Source organism: Haliaeetus leucocephalus, unplaced genomic scaffold, assembly GCF_000737465.1.
Source record: "Haliaeetus leucocephalus isolate CR32 unplaced genomic scaffold, Haliaeetus_leucocephalus-4.0 Scaffold417, whole genome shotgun sequence".
NCBI lineage: Eukaryota > Metazoa > Chordata > Aves > Accipitriformes > Accipitridae > Haliaeetus > Haliaeetus leucocephalus.
Window position 1 is genome coordinate 5,279,233 of NW_010972853.1, and position 21,352 is coordinate 5,300,584.

Sequence of the window (21,352 nt, forward strand, 5' to 3'; positions counted from 1 at the left end):
GAGGATGATACCGAAGTCTTAACTGAGTATGTTGAGATTATAGTAATTTTTCCACCACAAATACATTCTTACACTGAAAGTGTCCAGACAGCAGTTTCCAGCGACTGAGTGTAACAGCTTAATACAATGGGTAATCCTCTCATAGCGCCATGACAGATGTCGGTGCCCTTGTCTGTTGTGACCATCCTGTAACTTTCAGAAGCAGAAACCATTTTCCTATGCGCTTTGATAAGCAATGTGATAGCTGGTACTGTTTACATAAAAAGTGCCAGAAATCTCTGCTAGCACCAGCTAAAACTTTTACACATGAAAGCTATTTTTTTATACTCTGGGTTTGCTGATGCACTATATTACAGTCTTCAGAACGTAATATAGGTGGACTCAAAAAGGAAAGAAACTTAGAAGTCAAGAGTTTTTGCTTTAATGTATTAATATTTTAACCAATGATCTAACTCATCGTACCTGTCTCCTCAGGTAGAAGTCACCTGTACCTTTCTAGTTAGCTTCCTGCCTACTTTTTGAAGATGGTGGGGGTTAAATGCTAAGGGGAATCGTAAAGGAACAGACTGACATCACGCTGATTGTTCTCACTTACAGAGGAAAATAGACGTAGTATCACCTGAAGATTAGTACTCTCTTTATACTCAAAATCAGGGATGTACAGATTCTCACAGGGTGAAAGGCATGGTGTGACCAAATTCTCTCAGAACACATTTTCAGCTAAATTAAACTCCTCTTGATATGATATTAAATCATGCAGTCTAAGGTCCTGCTGGGAGAAAGAAAGAACTAAACTGCATTTAGCTTTTTAAAAGCTTCCCCTTATCCCCCTTCAATCAGCCCTTAATCTTCCAGGAATAACTAACTTCCAAAATCTACACACTGTACAGACTGACAAACAGCAACATCCACTGTTTCCCAGAGTACAGGTAGCACCAGAAATCTAAGTGAAGTCTGCTATGCATTCCAGCAGGATAAGTGTGTAGATCAGTATTTCTCTCTTACAACTTGTAAATGCCTAGCAGTTTTCCAGCATATATAATGAATATAAACTGACATACAAACGGCTTGTTTTCCTTAACTACTTTCTATGGATCACTTAGATACAGTCCAAGCACAGATGAAAAACACAGGCCCAAATTTCAGACAATAGTGTGTTGCATCTACAACAGTAAGCGTTTATGTAATAAGCTTATATTTAATAAATTAAAGATAAATGAAAACCAAATAAAATGTTTTAGCAAAGTGGAATCAGCAGAAAGGCAAGATGCGTGGCCTGTTGAGACCTAACTAGCGTACTGCAAAGTATTTAGGAAAACAGAAAAAAACCATGCTCCCCAGTATCTGGTAGTTACGTTTGTGAAAAAAGCCTAAGAAGCGATAGGAAGTATAACTAAGAATGGAAGATCTACATACATCATCAAATAGAGTGGTACTTCTCTAATCATTGAAAGTGGACTTTGACAAAAAGTACGGTCTGTCAGGAGATAAACATATGAATGGTTCATACAAGGAATGGAATTTGGGCATGGAAAGGAAGGAAAGAAGAGATTGCTTATACAGCCCATAAAGTAATCACTCTGAAAAAACATATGGGTGAGTGTAAACAATGACAATCTAAGCAACAAAAACCATGAACAGAATTATTATACATCACCACAAAATTTGCTATGGAAATAACAGGCTGCAAAACAGAAAACCTAATTTTAAACTGGTATGGTTTTGAATGGGAAAGAAATATAATTTTAGGATTGTAATACAGTTTCAGTAAGGTGCAGCCTATGTTCAGAGATTGGTTGCTCTTAAGAATAGGGACTCCACAAGAGTTAATACTGTGGTTGGCCACTCCCTGGCAAAATGGAAACACTACACAGGCAGCTTTCAGGAGTGGAATAGCAAAGAAAAACTTTTAGTAAGTATGGCCTGCATAGTTCCTAGATTATTAAAAGGTATTGTATAAAGTCACATAAAAAATTATAGAGAAAGAAAACCCAAAATCATCACAGGTCACTATAGATTTAAAGATTATTATTCTGACATTGGTAAACACAAACACCTAAGTTATTTTCATCATCTGGTTTGCCTTAATCAAGAGCTAAAAATTCATTTATAACACTGTACACAAATGCCATGTTTATATCAGTATCATATGCAGCTTGCATGAAGAAGTATACATTAAAATGAAGAACAGCAATTCATGTAATGGTCAAAGACAACCAATAACAAAACCACCAAATTCCAGTTGTCAAACATAATTTACTATGTATATTTCTTCTCTTCTCTGTTAAAACAGTAATTATTAAAACTAAAGTGATATGAGTGAGTGTTTATGACTTCTTATTAAAAACCCTGACTTAAAGCAGTGTTCATTTAAGCTTAAGGTTAAAGAAAATCATGTAGAGATCTCTGTGCGATGGCCTAGTGACTTTATATCCTCTTGTCAAACCTCAGCAGTTTTATTTGTAGTGATACATGCCGGAGAAGGTTGGAGGTTAAAGTTGATAGGAGGGCCAACAGGAAAGCCAACCAACTTCTTTCAAAAGATTACAACCTTTAACATATTAGGATCTGTCGGCAGTTACTGCTAACTTTGTAAGTCTACATTTGTGTACTCTTCTGTGAGCTGATCCCCAAACTCCAGACCAACAGGATTTATAAAACCTCCCTCTTACTACTTTCCTTCCATTATTCCTTCATAATTTTCTTACTGTTTAAGCTATTAATTTAGTTTTTGATATTATATTGATGCTTAGCATTTATCACTAGTTTTGAGAAGAACACTAACAGGTAGATAATTTTTTTCCTCATTTTCTTCAGCCGAATTTTCTCTCTCACCCTGGAAACTTAAAAAAGGATTTCCTAATCTAGGAAATCTGACATTAAATGTAATAGAACCACAGTCTACTGACTAAAGCTCTTCAGATTTCCTTTTCTCCCACTTAATTCAACATTGTTTCCTCTGTGACTTCTAAAAAAAAAAGTAATACAGATAAAAATAATGATAAATAAAACCACACAGAAACACTGAACAGTTGAGGTAAAAAGGGACCTCTAGAGATTGGCTAGTCCTGCTCAAAGCAGGGTGAACTACAGACAGTTGCTCAGGGCTTTGTCCAGTTGGGTTTTGAGTATCTCCAAGGATGGAGACTTCACAACCTCTCTGGACAGCCTGCTCCAGGGTTTGACAGCTCTCACAATAAAAAAGCTTTTTCTTATGTTTCAACAGATTTTCCTGTATTTCAGTTTGTGTTCATTGTCCCCTCACTGGGCACCACTGGGAAGAGCCTGGCTTCATACTTTTTACTCCCTCCCAGCAGGTATTTATATGTACATTGGCAAGATCCCCCCGATCCTGCTTGTCTCCAGGCTGAACTGTCGGAGCTCTCTCAGTGCCTCCTCCTATGAAAGATATTTCAATCCCTTCATCATCTTTGCTGCCCTTCACTGAATTTGCTGCAAGTTACTGTCTCTCTCAGTACAATCGTGGATCTTATGCTCTATGTATTCACTCAGTCTAAAGGACCAAATCATTACACAGGTCAAACCCAGTACTTATGGCTTCTTTATTCTTGCACTGAGGACAGCGCAAGTTTTTCCACTGACTTCAACCAGAACTAGACCTCTGCTAGATAGACCAATTCTATGTAAAAGATGCTAACGTGTATTAACTGTATATGCCCGTGACAGCCACAAGATATAAAATGCAATGATAACTTTTTTCAGTTATATGCATTTGATAGCATTTAGACAATAAATAACTCTTCTCACACTATATCTGAAACGTTTAACTTGCAGGTGTAGAGAAACCAGTCCACTGTTTTCCATTACTGCAATTCTACAGCTTTGCATTTTAAAATGAATAACTGCTTCAGAAACTCTACACATAATATTATTGCTGCTGCATAAGAACATAGCAGAAAAATCTATTATGCTTAATTTTTATATTTTATACAAAGGTAAATACACATCTACATCAGATTTATTTTTTTTAAGTGTCAGACTTGACTTCTACATTTCTCCCACTTCTCCTCTCCTTCTTTGAAACCCTGGAGAAGAACATTTGGCAAAGCAAAGATTCAGCATTCCACATCTCATACCATTTAGCTGTTGCTACAATTTTAATTATGCAAAACTCAATGGGCTCTAATAAAATCTGACTAGGTAATTAATACTCTAAAACATACAGTTTGAGCTACTGAAAGGAACGTTCTACACAAATTCCCTCATGTCATAGAAAAGACTTATGCAGCACAGTCTATTTCTCCATAGGTAAAACAATATCCCATCATGTTAACAGCTTTTTTCATCCTATCTGCAATTAACTAAAGAATCTTAATATATTCCATTGTTAAAAAAGTTAATTTTTCTACTAGTTTCAGTTCAGACACATTCACTCATTTGTATCATAGCAAAACTAGGGAGAGAGTATTATAGTAGAGATATAAGAAATATTTATATCAACAGTAAGGCACAATTTTAAACTATTATTTTACTGATATGCACAAAAAGGACTATAATAACATTACAGTATTATGTTTAAATTTCATATTTTAGTTACATTTATGTACTTCAGACATACATATGTACACTCATATACACATATATATTTTCTGAGGTAAGATCTATGTTATGATGCAGATGTTTCCCTGAGATTTGCACATGAAGGGGATTCTCCCACCATGCCAATTCCATAGATCCACCCTAATTTTGTGGTCTGTTCAAGCCAGGGAGAGGACAGAGGCTGAGCAGGCAAAGGGTCTTAGTGCTATTACATCCTATTGGTCTTGTCGCAATTAAGTAAAAAAAAATAAAAATCTACAAGCAAGGGTATTAATTTTCAGAGGTCCACATGATGATTTTACAAAGAAGGGCCAGAAAAGCATAGGACACAAAAGACAGCATTGTGTGCTTTTACAACTGGGAAAGTCTTTCCATAACAGTGAGAACACAGACTGTTCTCTCTGAACTTGTTCGCCTGGACATTTTGCAGAGAAGCATGATTTGAGTAGTAGTTTGACATGATTTGTATTTTTCCTAGAGTCCTATCCTTTATCTCCTTAACACAAGGCAAAAAACATCTGGAACTTTATGTTGTTTTCATAACGTTTTATGCCAAAGCACAGACAGTACTCCTGGATTCTTTTTCTCATCCTTGACACACTGTAAATGGTGATAAGAAAATGAAAGTTATGAGAAGATCTGTGCTTAGGTTTACACTTTTGCTACAAGAATAGCAATTTTTCGTAACAGAGCATATTCATCCATCTGTATCTGTAGCGTCTTTTACCCTGACTTTTAAGAAAACACCTTATCAATTTTAAGTTTGACCTTGCAATATTCTGATGCAAAATCAGGCTTTTGCAGGTAGTGAATTTTAAATATAGAAGCAACAAGTAATTTGCTTGGGAGTACGAAAGAGTTCAATGATGGAACAGAGATTCAAAGCTAAATTTATAGCCAGTATAGCTTTCCCTGTCCATTGTCCAGAGGCAAATGCATGAGAACCAGTTACTAAGAATCATAACGCATAACAGTATAAATGAAGACCATTATTCTATCTTGGTCATCTTATTATTTGCATCATGAAACCCTCAAATTGTACTGAGGCTAGATGTGCTAACTATTGGGCAAACATGTAAGGAGCTAGAGTCTGCCCTACAAGAAGAGTAAGCTTTCAGCCCTCTGATAATGCACATTTCTCTCCTGAATGTTGCATTTTGAAGCAGTAATACAAAATGTCTACTGTTTTTAATAAAGGATTATCATCAGTAAAGAGAGATCTTTAGATCTAGGAATGTGATTTTTAACAAAAGAAAAAACATTTTGAAAATAACTTCATTACACATAAAAAAGTAAAAATTACTGTGCCAAAATTAACATACAGTAGGGTAGTAATTTTTACTCAGTGAGAGCTTAGTGTGCTTACAAAAGTTTACAGAAGTACTACTGAAAACCAGTCATCTCTGGTATGACACATGGCAAAAAAGTCATAAAAACCCAACTACACAAAACTTCCCAGTGAGCAGAAAACAAATAACTAGTAGAAAGGGAAGCAAGCAGACTCAACATTTGACTTAAGCTTCTATTGAACTTACAAGAAGTGATCAGAACTAACAATTCTGGAGGAGCCATCAGCTGCAGATTGGAGAATATCTGATTGTAGAGTATATTCTACAGAAACATTATCACACGTAATAGCCCTACCACACCAGGAGGGGTGAGTAGGAAGACAGTGACACAACCAGTTGAAAACAGAAAGGAGTTTGACGACAGCATGATGTGAGGCACTTCTTTCTCAAAAACACGCACACTTTATACAGAAGGGTTGCCAAAGCTATGTGTGCATGTGTCTGTTGTAGTTTGGGTAGTTCTGAGTCCTCAAGCCTCAGGAAGCCCAGCAATGAAGAAAATAGTGAGGCATTTTTATGCAGAACAGTCTACATTTTCAGCAGTATCTTAACTATCTTCCTCACATGGTCATTGCCCAGTGTATGATACAGAGGCCGTGCTATTCATTTGTGCTCCAGTTCAAGGTATGTGTGCAAGAAGAAAACAAACCCTTATTTTTCTCAAAAGAAAAATCACCAATTCCAAGAACAGGGATGATTTTCCATTTCTATGATCAGTCAGTGACAAAGTGAACACTGATATGAATTAACAATCCAAACTTAACCTACCAGAGGATATAGCAAGACCCTAAATATTGAAGTCATATTTTCACTATGAACATGTTTTATAATGTACTTGGGCCAGCAATTACAACTACAAAACTGTTAAGAGTTTTAGCATTTGCTGAAATTGCACCTTGGTGAAGTTGATTTATCTGTAAAAAACCTTGCTACACAAAGACAACTTGCATGCAGATTCATCTGGTACTTGGCTACAACAAACCAATTGGTCAATGCAATTGATGTGTGTGCACCAGGGTGAGAGAAAAGAACTTACAAAATCTTCCTCAGGAAAGCACGAGGCTAAGCCAGGGAGCAAAACTAGTCTAAAAAGACAGCAGTCAATGCTGTTTATAAACCACTGCTTATCACATGCAACTTAAGTTGCTCCTAGTTTGCCAGAAGTGGTATAACTCAATAGTGCAGAACAAGTGCTTAACTAAACCTTTCAACACACCACACAATCAAAAACATTACTAGCAAAAGCAATTTTTATTACATGAGAAGAAAAAAGCAGAAATTGGAAATATACTTTGAAATGTATTTTCACAGTATGTAACATGGACACCTATGATGAGTAGGAGCCTGCTAACTCTACCAAATACACACATGAACTTCTGCCAATATGTCAGTTATATTGTTCTGTGGGTAATTGTGATAACATAATTTTACATTAAGAAGCTAAATGTTCACCTTTTCGTGTTTTTTTTTTTTTTTTTACAAAAAACCCCAAGCCCTTGTTAAAAGCATAACAAACTAAAAAACCCCAAACAGGTAAAATCACTCAGTTAAGAAAATCTGAAATATGCTCTAATATGCCATCCATAGTCTGTGTGTTAAAAGCTAAAGGACATACATCTACACATACAAAATAAAGCTATCACTGCTGTGTGGACTGCAGAATATTTTCACAGCTATTTTTCCTCATCCTTGGAAACATATATTACTCTTAATACAGTAACATCCTGAAATTTTATAACATTTTGGATTTCTTTGAAATGAAGAGTCCATTTTATTGTTTTTTAATTAAATCTATTTCCCCGAAAGGTCTTTAAAGGCTCTACAAACTACCTTGCATTTTATTATTGCTGACAGTTATCTAAACCACGCTTGAATGCCCTCTTTATCCTTTAGTGAACAATTGAAAGATCATATGCTAAAAAGACTTGTGCTTTCTCTTCTTCTAGCCCCATAATTAAGGCATTTTAATACATTTCTTCATAGTCATTAAGAGAGCACAATGTTAAAAATTAATGAAATGAGACAATTTTGAGTTTAACAACCATAAATACATACAACATAAATTTGTCTCAATTGTAGATATGAAAAAAAAAGCCTTTTTGAAATCACATGATGAGATTACCAAATTGTCAAGATTTCGCTTTTGCTGTCTAAGGGTATTTAAATGATGTATGGTAGCCTGACAATACTACAGTGTTGTTACATACCCTACAAGAGCAGTAAACATTTCTGTCAAACATTCAAATTCCATTGGTTTTAGTATGTTTTTGTTTACCTTATATACATGCCTATAAAAAAGTGGTATTGCTGGATGATGCTGAAATGGGGGAGGAAAGAGAAGAGAGGAAGCTAGACAAAGACATATGAAGGGAAAAATGATCATAAGTCAATTGTAAAAAACCTGGCAAATAATGTAAAATGCCACTATAATAACACCTACTTACAGCAGTACTTTAATAATGCTTATAATAGAATAAACAACAAGATTTTCTTAATTTGGATTATTTTTTTTTTAAGAAACAGAGCTCATTATATTAATGTATCACACATTTTTGCAACAGACATGTTAATAAGTGTTTTGGGTTTTTTTACTGTGTGAAAGGAATTCAATGTTTCTAAGTACATCATCATCAGTTCTATATACACCAATTAAATACAGGGTGCAACTGTACTATAGCCACATTATTACTGAGTATTTCCAAAAGGTATTACTAATGAGCAAATTATACAGCCTATATTTCAAAACTAAGTTAAGTTTTTCGAGGTGTAAGTTCTTTATGCTTTCTCAACTAAATGTGGAAAAGACACAGTGCAACATAATGAAGAAGATTACAGATTTTTTTTTTCCTTAAGATAGACACACACACAAAAAAAGAGAAGTTGCTCTCCAGAAGATTTTTTAGTGTTGTCAGACTGTTATATTATAAACAACCTTATTAGTCCTTTATAATTACAATAGGTACCGCTGGACAAGATCGAGCAGACATGACAAATGCTTCTGACTTCTTTTTAAATCGAACCTGGAAGGTCATCGCTGAACAAACAGAATGCTATACAACTGGGGCCATAAATTGTGAAAGCTAACAAAAAGGTAAGTTTTTTTGATATTAAAATTTAAAATTATTCTGTTCAGGCTTTTCTGTATAAAATCTAGAAATACAAGGATGAAATAATTTAAAAAAGTTAAGTAGCTAAAGAAAAATCAATCCATACAAACTTCATTATCACACTTTTTCTTTCGGCAGCTGAACCTGTATTTTAGTGTTTATGCAATGTCTCTAGAGTAGTTGCTTTATTTTACAAATCTGTTCTTAGAGATAATTTCCTAATGAGGATTTACCCAAATTTGCATTTACTTTTTTTTCAGCATTATGATGAAACTGTGGACAGTTAAAAAAACCTAGTCAGTCTCAAATCTATGGGATTTGCTTGGTGTTATCCTCAAACCAAACCAGTAAAAGGATAACACACTACTGTGCATTTTTCCTAACATTTTTATTTTGTTTTAGGATCATTTAACAGTACCGGTAGTTTTGGATTAAATTTAATTTGTATGGAGATAAACAGTAACTTAAGTGACTGGAACTGGAAACCAATTGATGGATCTCTTAAATATCATATTTCAGTTTAGAGAGCATTGTAAGCATTGAATTAGAAAGCTGTAAAGTCTTGATGAGAATTAGTGGTATAAAACAAAAGAAAATGAAACCTTCAGTTATTTTCTTTACAGTTAGGCTGAATGAAATTGTAAATCAACAAAAGATTTGGATAGCACTCAAATCAACAGCTTTACCTAATAAAAGTTCTAACAGAGCACTGAGCATACCATTTGAAACAAACATGAAATAAATATGAAATATGAATGACTTTAAAAAGAACCATATGAGAAGCAAAACAGTAAAATCACCAAAATTCAAGCAGAGGAAATTTGAACTGAAATGTATGATGGGCAATTAAGTACCTATTTTGACAATTCTAAGTGGTCAAGTTTTTAAAGTATGACACAGAAACCTTAACCTATCTATATATGAGTGATAAATGAGGCATTTTGTGTCATTACATTCCCATAAATCACTTTCTTTAACTGCTGATGGCTTTTATCAGGTCTAACCTTTTCAAGCTTCTATCAGAGTGCTAACATTTTCAACTTTGACACATACGCAGTTTACAAATTCTGCAGCTGATTAACTCTGGACAGAAGCTCACTGCCATCATTGTCTTCTTCAAGTTGGGTTACAGCTTCAGTGTCTCAAAAACTCACGTGCATCCTTTGTATGCCAGAAAATCTCACTGTGCTGCAAAGGATCCAAGATACTTGTCTTTTGAAACAAATAAGTGAGAATATACTTTCAAAATTATTCTTCTACAGAGAGCCTGAAATATGCATACTTTTCATTATTTTCAAATCAAGTAAATAGTACATGCCAAATAAAGAGATATAAATAATGTGATCAATTTTACATGACTTTATAATTTAAACAAACTTGGGATCAAATCAACTCGATTACATGAAAAATGTTGTGGTCAAAGTCTCTGAGGTAAAGAACAATAAAAAGTTGAAAAAACCCTGAATATTGCAGTATATTATATCTATGATATTACAAAATATTGGAATTATAAGCTGATCATGATTATGGGCCCTTAAATAATTTTGTGGGATCCCTCGCTAAATTCCTCTCTGAACTATTTTGTAAATTTTAAAGATCATAAATTGCAGTATCTTGAAATTTTAAATTTCAAATATTCAATTTCAGCATTACAGCACTTAGAACACGAAATGAATTTAGCCATGATAAAACTCAGAACACAATAAATGCAACAGCAGAAAAGAAATATAGGAAATAATGTTTTATCATGCATAAGTGAACCAAAGATTTCAAGGAACACTTGCTTTCTGTAGGAACTAAAATTAAATTATATATTTGCATGACACACTCAATTTTTGCTACAAATAGCTGATAAAATAGTTGATAAAAACCCATCTAGGTGTCTGTCTTCAAAAACATTTTACCTTACTGTACTATTCCAACAATGAGAAGCCAGCAATACAGTAGTTCTTTCTGCCTTAGTAGCATCAAAACATAGTAAGGATGGTAGTAAAGCTTTAGTCTACACACCTGCATTTTCAATATTGTTTTAAATTGAAAATGTGCAGAATGTAATTTAATTGAGATGTATTTCATCTATTGAAACAAGGAGTGAAACATTCACGGCAATGCATTTACAAGATGTAATTGATCTAGACACTGAAACAAAGCTCAAGTTTAAAGAGATACTGTCTTTAATAATATTAGTCAGACTGAAGAAATTTTCATGTTGGTTGTGTGACTACCGGAAGCCTGGTACTTCAGATGGTATTAGTTTTGATAAGAGCTAACTAGACATCAGACCTAAATAATGAAACCTGAAGAGACAGGCTTGGACCATGCAAATAGGAATGTCTGCAGAGGCTCTCGTGCAGTTGACTGTCTCTTGTTGATAAACAACGCATCTTGGAAAAACAGTGAAGGACAAATTTTTTCAGAATCGCAGCTAAACCAGCCTTGTAATGTCAATATTTAAGGCCTATCCATGAAAAATTAAAAAGTTCTTTATTTCACTAATAATGTCACACATCAGAGAAGCTGTGCAGTTACATTTTGACGATTCAGATGTAAATTTCGGAATGTCTGTAAGTATTCACGACAAAGGCATATTTATCATTTAAAACAAAAGGACATGATTTCTTGATGTTCATATCAAAGACTAGTGATGGATGAGAGCATGCTAATCAAATGACAAACCAGAAGGAACACAGATGCTTGCTATTTTGATTTGAGGGAAATGAAGATCTCTTTCCTAAATTAAGATATAAACATTCTAAAATTATACACACAAATATATACATAAGTTAGTATAACACACTGTGTATGCACAGGAGCTTGGTATGTTCTCAAGTAGACATGCTACAAATACTAACTAGAATAACTGCCAATTTACTTAAGGTCAGAAGAAGCCACATATAGTAAAGAAAATCAAACATTGGCTTTGATCAATTCCAGTTAATTGCTTATGAATTTATATATTCAGAAGCAATTTTAGCTTTCTTGTATTTAAACTCCCCAAGTAATGAGAGAGAATCATTTAATCTTTTTTTTTGTAATTTGTTTCCTACTGCCTTAGTTCTAGATTTAAATTATGCTTATGTGAAATTACACATGTAATTTAAAATTGCATAAAATCAATGTAAACATTACTGAAAACAAAACTGTAGACTGTTTATGTGGGATGCAATATTGCAAGACAAGTGTGGAACTTCAGAACCAAATTTTTATTGTAAGCTTTTATATTTTTGATACTCAAGTCAAGTCATCTTATTTCAGTGTCTTGCTTTATGTGTACCCAAAATGTATCTAACTAATTATGCATGTTTAACAAGAACTCAAACATCAAGAACGTTGCTTACTAAGCATGAGAGTCACAAACGCTCCAAAACTTTGTTTAATTTGTAGAATTGTATGCAGTGGCAAGGTCCAATGAGGCCAAATGATACTTTCACAAAGTACTTGTCAAATGATGATAACATCCAACTCCGTGAAATCCATCTTTCTCCTTTAAGCAGGTAGTAACTATAAAGCAGATCTCTCTGATACCTTTCCATTAAAATTCTGCAACGAGTGAACAAGTTTTTGATATCCTCAAGAAAGTACCCTGGTCACTCTAGTTCTGAACAGAGAAAAAAAAAGCCACTTTGCTAACTGGAGAACTATTCATAAAACATACTTGTTTATACCTTGGTGTAGTTATGAAACCTACAAATAAAGTACTAAAATATGAAAATATACTGTAATCCAGAATAACTGTGTTTTTAAAAAAACATGAGTACCCCCCATACAGTTGTCAAGAATTTACAAGAAGGAACATTGTATAATCTATAGAAAAGTATGCAATTAAACATAAACTGGTGACACTGAGGGGGGAAAAAGATATTTGAATTAAAAATATTCTTAATGGAAAAATACTTTTATTATTGCTAAAATAATTTTTACCTGACCCTTTGAGCAGAAATGCATTCAAAATCAAGAATTACATAATGTCTGTTTGAAGGATAGTGTTTAAAAGAATACACCAACACCAACAATCATTTTGCTCTGCTACTCAGAAGCGCCAGTAAGTCACATCTGACATGCTTAATGCAACTTATCCAAATAACCTGAGTACCTCCTTTAATGCAAGATTAGTGTCCAAGGAAAGCAGATTCTTGTGCTCTGGAAACAGAAATCCACATTGTACAATCACCCAAAATAAACAAAATGTGGGCAGTTTCAATATATATTTTTCAGTCTCATCTTTAACCAAGAGAGTCTGCTCTCACAGAGGCTGAACGGTAACTTGAGACTCCACAGTGACACGGTATTTCCTTTTGCCTAAGCCAAGATTTCCTAGACACAAGAATTTTGTGCAACTGTGTGTAAATGTGACTGCTGTCCATTAACCAGCCAGGGACTGCTGAGTCTACTGATTCTATACCTCAAATTTCTCTTAGATTGTGCACTAACCTCACCAGTCTCATGTTTTTACATGCTTTATTTACTGTGAGTCCTATCTGTAATCAGCTGTTGACATTATTTACTTTTTTCCTGTATTAGTACAAATAGTTTTGTATTCTAAATATAGTAGTTTATTATTTAATGTATTAAAGGCTGCTTAAGACACAACTAAATTCCTCCACCTCTTGGACCTCTTTTGAAAAATTTACTGGATGCCCAATATATATAATATTCAATAGCATGTGAGAATAATTTTTATGCAACTCTGATAGTTAGAAAGATAGATAACTCAATTATTAGATCATCTATCAAAATATTCAGATGTATAAGAGGCTACTAAAAAGATTGATGACTGAGAAAGTCCACTGATTCTCTAGCCATCATATTCACACATTTGGCTAGACAACATTTTTCGCTGCCTTCACAAGCAAGCTTCATTACCCATCACTCCACTGAAAAGAGTTTATTATGAGGCTGCCATCTTGGCAAGACTATTATTTAGATGATAAATGTTGGGGGAAAAAGTGTGTCTAGATTTTTTTTTTTAAGATGAGCTTTTTGACAGATAAAACAAACAGCATCTACATTTCTAATTAACTTAAATTTGGCATATACAAATACAGGTCAGTAAAGCTATGATATGCTACTAGATTATCTTCTGTCTGAATCTTGCCCTTAATTTGTAAAATGTAAATTAACTAATTAGAAGAAAAGCAGCATTATTTGTGACAAAATGCTACTTCTACTTCTTTGCTTTGTGACATTCATGATCAACCGCAGTCCTTCATTCTAACTTCTAATAGATGGATAATTATGCTCACACTAATTTATTAGGCTTTTAGTATTTTAAACCAAATGAAAACTTAAGATTTCTGAATGCAAGGAAGCACAACACACTGCAACATGCAGCTAAATTACATACTTGCTAGCTTCACTTCATTTGCAATATTATGCTGTTTACATGTATATGTCACATGAACATATGTATGAAGGTACCACTTTCAATATTCAAGTACCTGACTCAAAGGAACATCTCTATTAGTATTCTTAAAACTTCCCTGAAATCTGTGTATCCTTTCTGTGCATGATGCACAGTAATAATAATATACTTATGCTTTGCTCATTAGTACTAAGAGTTAAATTTCACTTTATACTCCTACTACCCTTCTCAACTGTGATTTGAAATGGATTAGACTAGCAAATATAGAATTACATGAAGGAAGGGGGAGTTGATCATTCTTGAGTTTCAGCCCAGCAACCTGACCTTGTTAAATAAAAAATATATGATATCATAGTTTACAGGAAGGGATTCTTTTTGCTTTGGTTTGGTTTTAACTATTACTAGGTAGATAAAGACTCAACACTAAGAAATACATTGAAAATGTCAGATGTAAATGTCAATTAAAAAGTACAAGGAATTCTGAAAGGTAAGGTCTGTGGGGGGTTGACATTCTTTGACATAGTGGAGTGTCTGCAACCAGGCCTTTGGCAAGCATAGCAGGATCTATGCTGTCAGCTCTTATCGTACATAAACTTAGATGCTTGTCTAATCTGAATGAGAAATACCAGGAAAATTGGAGCTGAAACCTTGCAGTAATGTGGATGGAAGCTAAAAATGCTCTATCTGCACACGAGTCTCCTGTGACATGATAATATTTAAGACAGTATAGAAAAATATAAGGAAAAAATAATTTAAACAATGCTATGTAGTGTTTAATTTACTACTTTTTTAGTTGAGAATGTAACAATCTAGTAGTGAAAGAGGCTTAAATAATATAATTAAATTATAATGAAAATCCCAATTTCATGTCCATATTAAATACAATATCCAAGGAGAACAATGCATGAAAATATATACTTAATTACTATCAATCATCCAAATGTAAATGCTAATATGAATACAGTATGGTCTGTTCTTTCTTCGCTTTGACAAAAATTAGTTTTGATACAAAATAAAACAACCTACAATGCTCAGCCAAACAATTAACATTATAGCAATGCTAGGCATGAGCCATGGTCTCAATGGAAAATGTCTTCATGCTCTGTTATTCAATCATGTTGTTAAAGAGGGGATGACTGGTAAAATCTAAAAACATTTCCTTTGAGCTAAAGTAAAAAAAAAAAAAAATTTTTCATAAACTACATGTTGATTTTTATACTGTACATGTATCATTAAATAAAGACAACAATACTTCATCCCAAATGCTGTTGGAAATAAGCTAAATATATCTAGAACATTTGTGAAGTGCAGAGGTATACCTATATATGTGTGTATGTGTGTGTGTGTGAGTGTACACATATATCTGTCTCGCAGGAGAACACGGAATTTTATCATCTTCACAAAGTAAACTACTGAATCAGTAAGCTAGCAGGAAATGGCACTCTTCACTACTTTTGATTCTCTTCTTGCCTATAAACACACATAACTTACTCAGTGCTACTAAGGTTAGCAAGTTGGCACAGCAAATTTTTAAGAAGTGAATTATTTTTGAAGAAACTTATCTATGTGAGTCCTAAGTGGCAAAAATAATCATAAACTCTCTCTTCTATCTACATCCATTTTTGTTTAAGATTAATTTACTAATTCAAGTAGAGCCAGAAGGAAGAGAAAAAGGAGCAGAGCAAAATCCAGCATGTGTGAAAATCTACAAGCATTAGATAGCTAAGTCCCTCAGTGTTGCAGTAAGGTCAAAACCTTTCAGCATTGTACCAGTGTGTCAAAATATGTCAACAAACCATCATACTGCAAGAAGAAGAATGACCTTTCAGTTCTTTATGTTTGGGCTGCCAATGAAGCTTTGGATACTGGGTATGCATGAACAGTTTTCCTAGCCACTTGACAAATGCAACTCCCAAGGTTTCCTCCAAGTCAAGTTGTTATACCACTGGTTTTCAACTCACCAATACAACTTTTTAAACAATTTGCAATTGGTGAATATTGATCTTGTTATAGAACAGATATCCTTAAACCCACAGCATAACTCCCTCTTCCCCTACCACCTACAATCAGACAACAATTATTACTTAAACAGTCTTCACAGTAACATGTCAAACCATTTTAAACAGGTGAACAGAAAAAAATGTATATCATTCTGATGTTCTGATTCAGCCTTTGCTCACATGATTCTTCACCCTTATAGTCAACTGCAAATGAATTTGAACAGAACACTCTTCTTAAAAAACCCTAAGAACACATTGGCTATGTTTGTGACTGATATACAATCCTTTGCATTGTTTCTGTTTGCATTTATCTGAAATAAATACCTTTTTTAATCTACAGGACTCTATGATAATTTTACTATGACTGTTAGTTATAAACTGAAGTCTCAAGATCAGACGTAATGTATTAATTAACGACACATTTAATCATTAATTTAGGCTTCCAGAAGGCGTGGTTACTATTTTAAAATTACTTATGGGAAACTTGCTTTTATTTATTCTTTCAAAAAAGCAGAAGCACAGGACTAACAACATTTAGAATACAAGCAAATGGGGGAAGGAATTTAGTACAGGGATGACTTACCATTCTTATTCAAAGAGAAGATGAAATACTTCTCCTTCACTATGTGAAATTGCCTTTAGTTTAATATCAGTGTCAAATATGACATTTTCCTACGGTCTTCCTCACATATAGTAAAGTTTCTTTAGCTAATAACAGCATCAAGCTTTCTCCTGGGACTCCCTAGAAATTACATTCCAGAATGTACATATGCCTTAGCCAGGCTTGCAGAAGACAGAAAATGTAAATTGCTGTATTTGAGTTTATACCTTCTCACAGCAAGTCACTGACAGTGCACCCACTAATTATTATTTGAACTGTGTGATGCTGATCTCTATATGCCTCTTAGAAAACAGCAGTCATGCCTATCAGCTCTGACTAACAGACTTTTACAGCCAGGACTCCAATTTTTAATTTAACTTAGAAAAACATTATAAAATTAGACACTACAGAAAAAAAAAGAAACAGCAGCATTCGTTTAAATGCTAAAATAATTTACAACATTTTCTCAGACCCTGTTTAAAGCGCAATCTGTGTTACTTCCTGTTCATGCTCTCCAAATTACCTTTGGTCCCACAGACTACTCAACAGTTTTTATCCTCGTGGTTACAAGAAATACACCAATGTAGGCCAGTGAACAATGAAAAGTGTGGTATCTACTACATGTGCACAAAGCAATTATGTTTTGCACATGCAGTTGTCTTGTTTACCCAGTGGCAGTGAAAGCTACAGCCTGCTCAGGGGATGCCACCACTTTGAAGGAACAAACATATTGAGGGAAAGGATTCTGTAAGTACATGAATCATTTTATACTAAGTTTGTTCAGTATATAAAATAGCTTTTTTCTAAAACATCACTCTGCAAAATCAGTCTGGGAATATACAAGACTACACTTGCCTTTTCCTGTTTCTTTATTATTGTAAAATCTCAATATCTACACAGCATCTTAAATTACAACTGTGCAAACCCACTGACAAGGTACACTTTGTACATTTTTAATGTGAAGCTTAATTTGAAGATGAGGTTGCAGTGCAGCACTGCAACTGAAAATTGCTTAACAATACCATTGATGTATGAGCCATAAAAAACCTTGCTAAGCTGTCCCTGCAGAACTCGGAGTAATAAAAAGGTGTTCTTTTGCACTGAGGTGAACAGACATGGTTGACTGCATCTAGGGAGCTGTTCTGTTAAATGAGAAAGTGCCATTTCTTTCCTGTCAGTACAGACCAATTTAAGACACTCACAGATTTAGTTAGCACAGAGTACAGGATTTAATGAAATACACACATAACAGCAAACAAGCCATAGCTATGTTCAAAGCTTTCAGTCAGATTGTGTGCAGAATTAATCTTACAACTATGACAGATGTAGGAAAAAAACCTAGAAACTTTTCCAGGCTCACTCCTACTTTTCAAAGAAACAATAAAAAAGCTGAATAGAAAAGGTCTAAAACCTCCCACTTTCATTCCTTTCAAAGTTCTAGACTTTGAAATACGTTCTAGACATGTATTTCTATCCACATCTAACAGGTGATGTTACAGGTTTCCACTCTAATTTCATTTCAGCTTTAAGTTAAACCAACAGATCAGGTTTACAAACCCCTAAACTATGAGCTGAGTGCCACATCTCTATTGTGAACTGATGCTTCTTCTCCAACTGATCCCTCCTTCAAGAGGAAAGGAGACACACAGGTGCAGTGAATTGACTGGGAAGCTGGTTCTCACTTGTGAGATCCTTGCATAGGCTGATTAAATCACACAAAATTGATTCACAGTTTGTGCAGCTACACCTGTGTCCTTTTGTATAGTTTCAGAGAGCAATGAAAGTTAACTGTCTAGCCTACATGCAACCTAATGTGTTAACATGTGTTCATTAACCCAACTGTCATACAAGCAGTATCAAAATTAAAACTAACAGGATTTGTTCTTTAAAAAAAAATCCCATAAAATCTGCCTAATTTCCATAGTTAACCTATCACTAAATTCTGGATTCAGGGATAACAAATCTCACTAAGGAGATTCCTCGTTTCCTTTATATGAATGTAAAGTCAGTATATTTAAGAATCAACAATTTTTGTAGTTGTTTTCAATACGAACAGCTATAACAAAAGGTTTGGCAAAATCTCAGAATTACTTCCAAAACAGTCTTATTCATCCACGTGTCAATTCAGTCTAGCTTTTGCTACATTAAAGGTACTTGACTAACAGCTCAGTGTGAGATGTTATTCTATTTTTGAAGTTGCAATATTAATTAGTATATGATAGAATGAATTTAGCTATGTCTTAGTTTCCTGATAAAAGCATAAGAGAAGTTTCTTTTGGAAAAGTCAGATTCAAATGGTACACACTATTCTGAAATGTTTTACACTTTTTATAGCTCAAACCAAAATATGGATAATCATTTTGTTTAACACAGAAACTACAACTTCAACTTTGCAATGGCAATTTTACTGCAAACAACAAATGGATCAGTGCCTTCATCCTACTTGTCTACTCAACTTTCACCCCATCTCAACTTAGTATCTTTATGCTCATGTTACCTATTTGAAATTCTCTTCTTGGAGCTGCCTTTCTCCGATGCCATCACAGATCCTTTCAAACGCATCCTTTCTCCTCAGAAAATATTCCAGCCAGTACATCTACTGGCCTCCTCCCAGCCTGAGCTGCTCCATCTCCTCTTATTTACACTGATGTGCAAGTTCAGCACCATTTGCATCAGCATCTTTCCTACCATTCTCACTATTTGCCTAGATATTTTATATACTCAAATTTCTTTCTAAGTCTTTTATTCTGGTTATATGTTTCACAAATTCTTTTCTACACCTTTCCTGTAGTATAGTATCTTCATGCAACAACTGACAGTCTCCTGAGGTTCCCATTACCTCAATTCAAGTTTTCCAAGTGACTGCTTTCTGGGATTGTCAAATAAGAGCAGGACCTTCTCACATCAGTCAAGAATGTTGCTGCAGAACACAATTCCCTTTCTCTGCTGCCTCCTATAGAATTTGCTTTTAAGGTATTTCCCAAGCTAAGGCTAGCTACTTTCACCTTGGCATTTCTCATATGCAGTTGAAATACTAATGGTCACCAGTCTAGCCTCTGATGTTGGCACACGCTCTCTATTTGTTGCATGTTCACAGGTCTGTGCCATCTTCTCCACTATCCCTCAGATTTCATTGATGCTTTCTTGTGAACATTGAGCCAAAGTCTAAATTTATGATTTTAAAAATCCTTTATTAAAACTTTCATATACCTCACTCACTACCTTGCTTAGGGTTCCACCACATAACAAAAACAGAACTGAAGATGAAGCATCTTGTTTTAAGATATTTTTTTTGAAGAAAAATCCTCCAGTGAGGAGGCTTCTAGTACCGTGGAAGGATATATAAATATATACAATAATGACCATTATAAGAATAAAGCAGAACTATTTTAGCCATCTTTAAAAGAAAAGATCTTTATACCAATACCATCAATATGTTAAAAAATTCTGTCTGGTATAACTTATTTCCCTCCTTATGTTCCTGCAAATACTTAATACATTTTTTAGCTTGAAGATAATTGTTATTACTGCCTAAAACGTAGATACAATACCCCCCCCCTTTATTAAAAAAACCCAACAGTGAAACAGTATTGTCCTAGATACAATGACAATGAGCAATAAAGTTCTCTACACACAAAGCCCACTTCGTTAGACTGTGAAGATTTTATAACAAATTTGGCACTTGCAGGTATTACAAAATGTTACAGCAAAATCTTCCTTCAAAGTCAGGTACTAAGAAAACTAACACAGAACTTCTGTACCAAAGTAACTTATTCTGTCATCTAGCATCATTATAAAATCACCATATATATCTGCTGCATGTTAAAAATTATGATGTGAATTTTTCACAAATATTTCAGCATTCCAATTTGACATACTAGTTAATGACATTCAAAATGCCACATTAGTAACATGTATTTTGTTCACTTGGCTTAATACAAAAGTCACTAGTGTTTTTTCCAGTAACTTCTTTTAAAAATGCAGTCCTATTTATCTATAAGGAAAAATAACAGAAATGTACCTGTTCCAGTAGCTCCAAAACTGGTCCTGCAAGTAGGCTTGGTGGCTACTTTCATCACCAAATGAGGCTTTGCTTTCAATCCAGTGAATTATGTGTCCTTCAACAGCTAGGGTGACAGCAGAAAATAAACTGAACTCTGAAAATCACACTCAATAGCCTGTAAGAATGTGTTTACAAATATCCTATTTACCCCCCAATCTACCACATAATTCATGCTTGGAACAGAGTTACGTATTTGTAAAAATATCTTTCAAATATACACATAGGACTTTTTTTAAAAAGTGCCAGAAAATATTTTGATGGATAATTATATCCATTTCAGTTTAATTACAACCTCTTCTAGATATTTGCA

The 21,352-nt window shown here is 34.2% G+C and overlaps 1 protein-coding gene across 2 annotated transcripts in view; it reads right to left on the reverse strand.

Annotated features, from left to right (window-relative positions):
- LOC104835946 (chromosome unknown open reading frame, human C15orf41) overlaps window positions 1-21,352 on the reverse strand; it is a 132,036-nt gene that overhangs the window by 42,974 nt on the left and 67,710 nt on the right. For both annotated transcript variants that reach the window (XM_010574221.1, XM_010574220.1), the window contains exon 10: window positions 21,001-21,106. In XM_010574221.1, coding sequence (XP_010572523.1) covers window positions 21,001-21,106 — 106 coding nt within the window. The remainder of the gene's footprint in view (window positions 1-21,000; window positions 21,107-21,352) is intronic.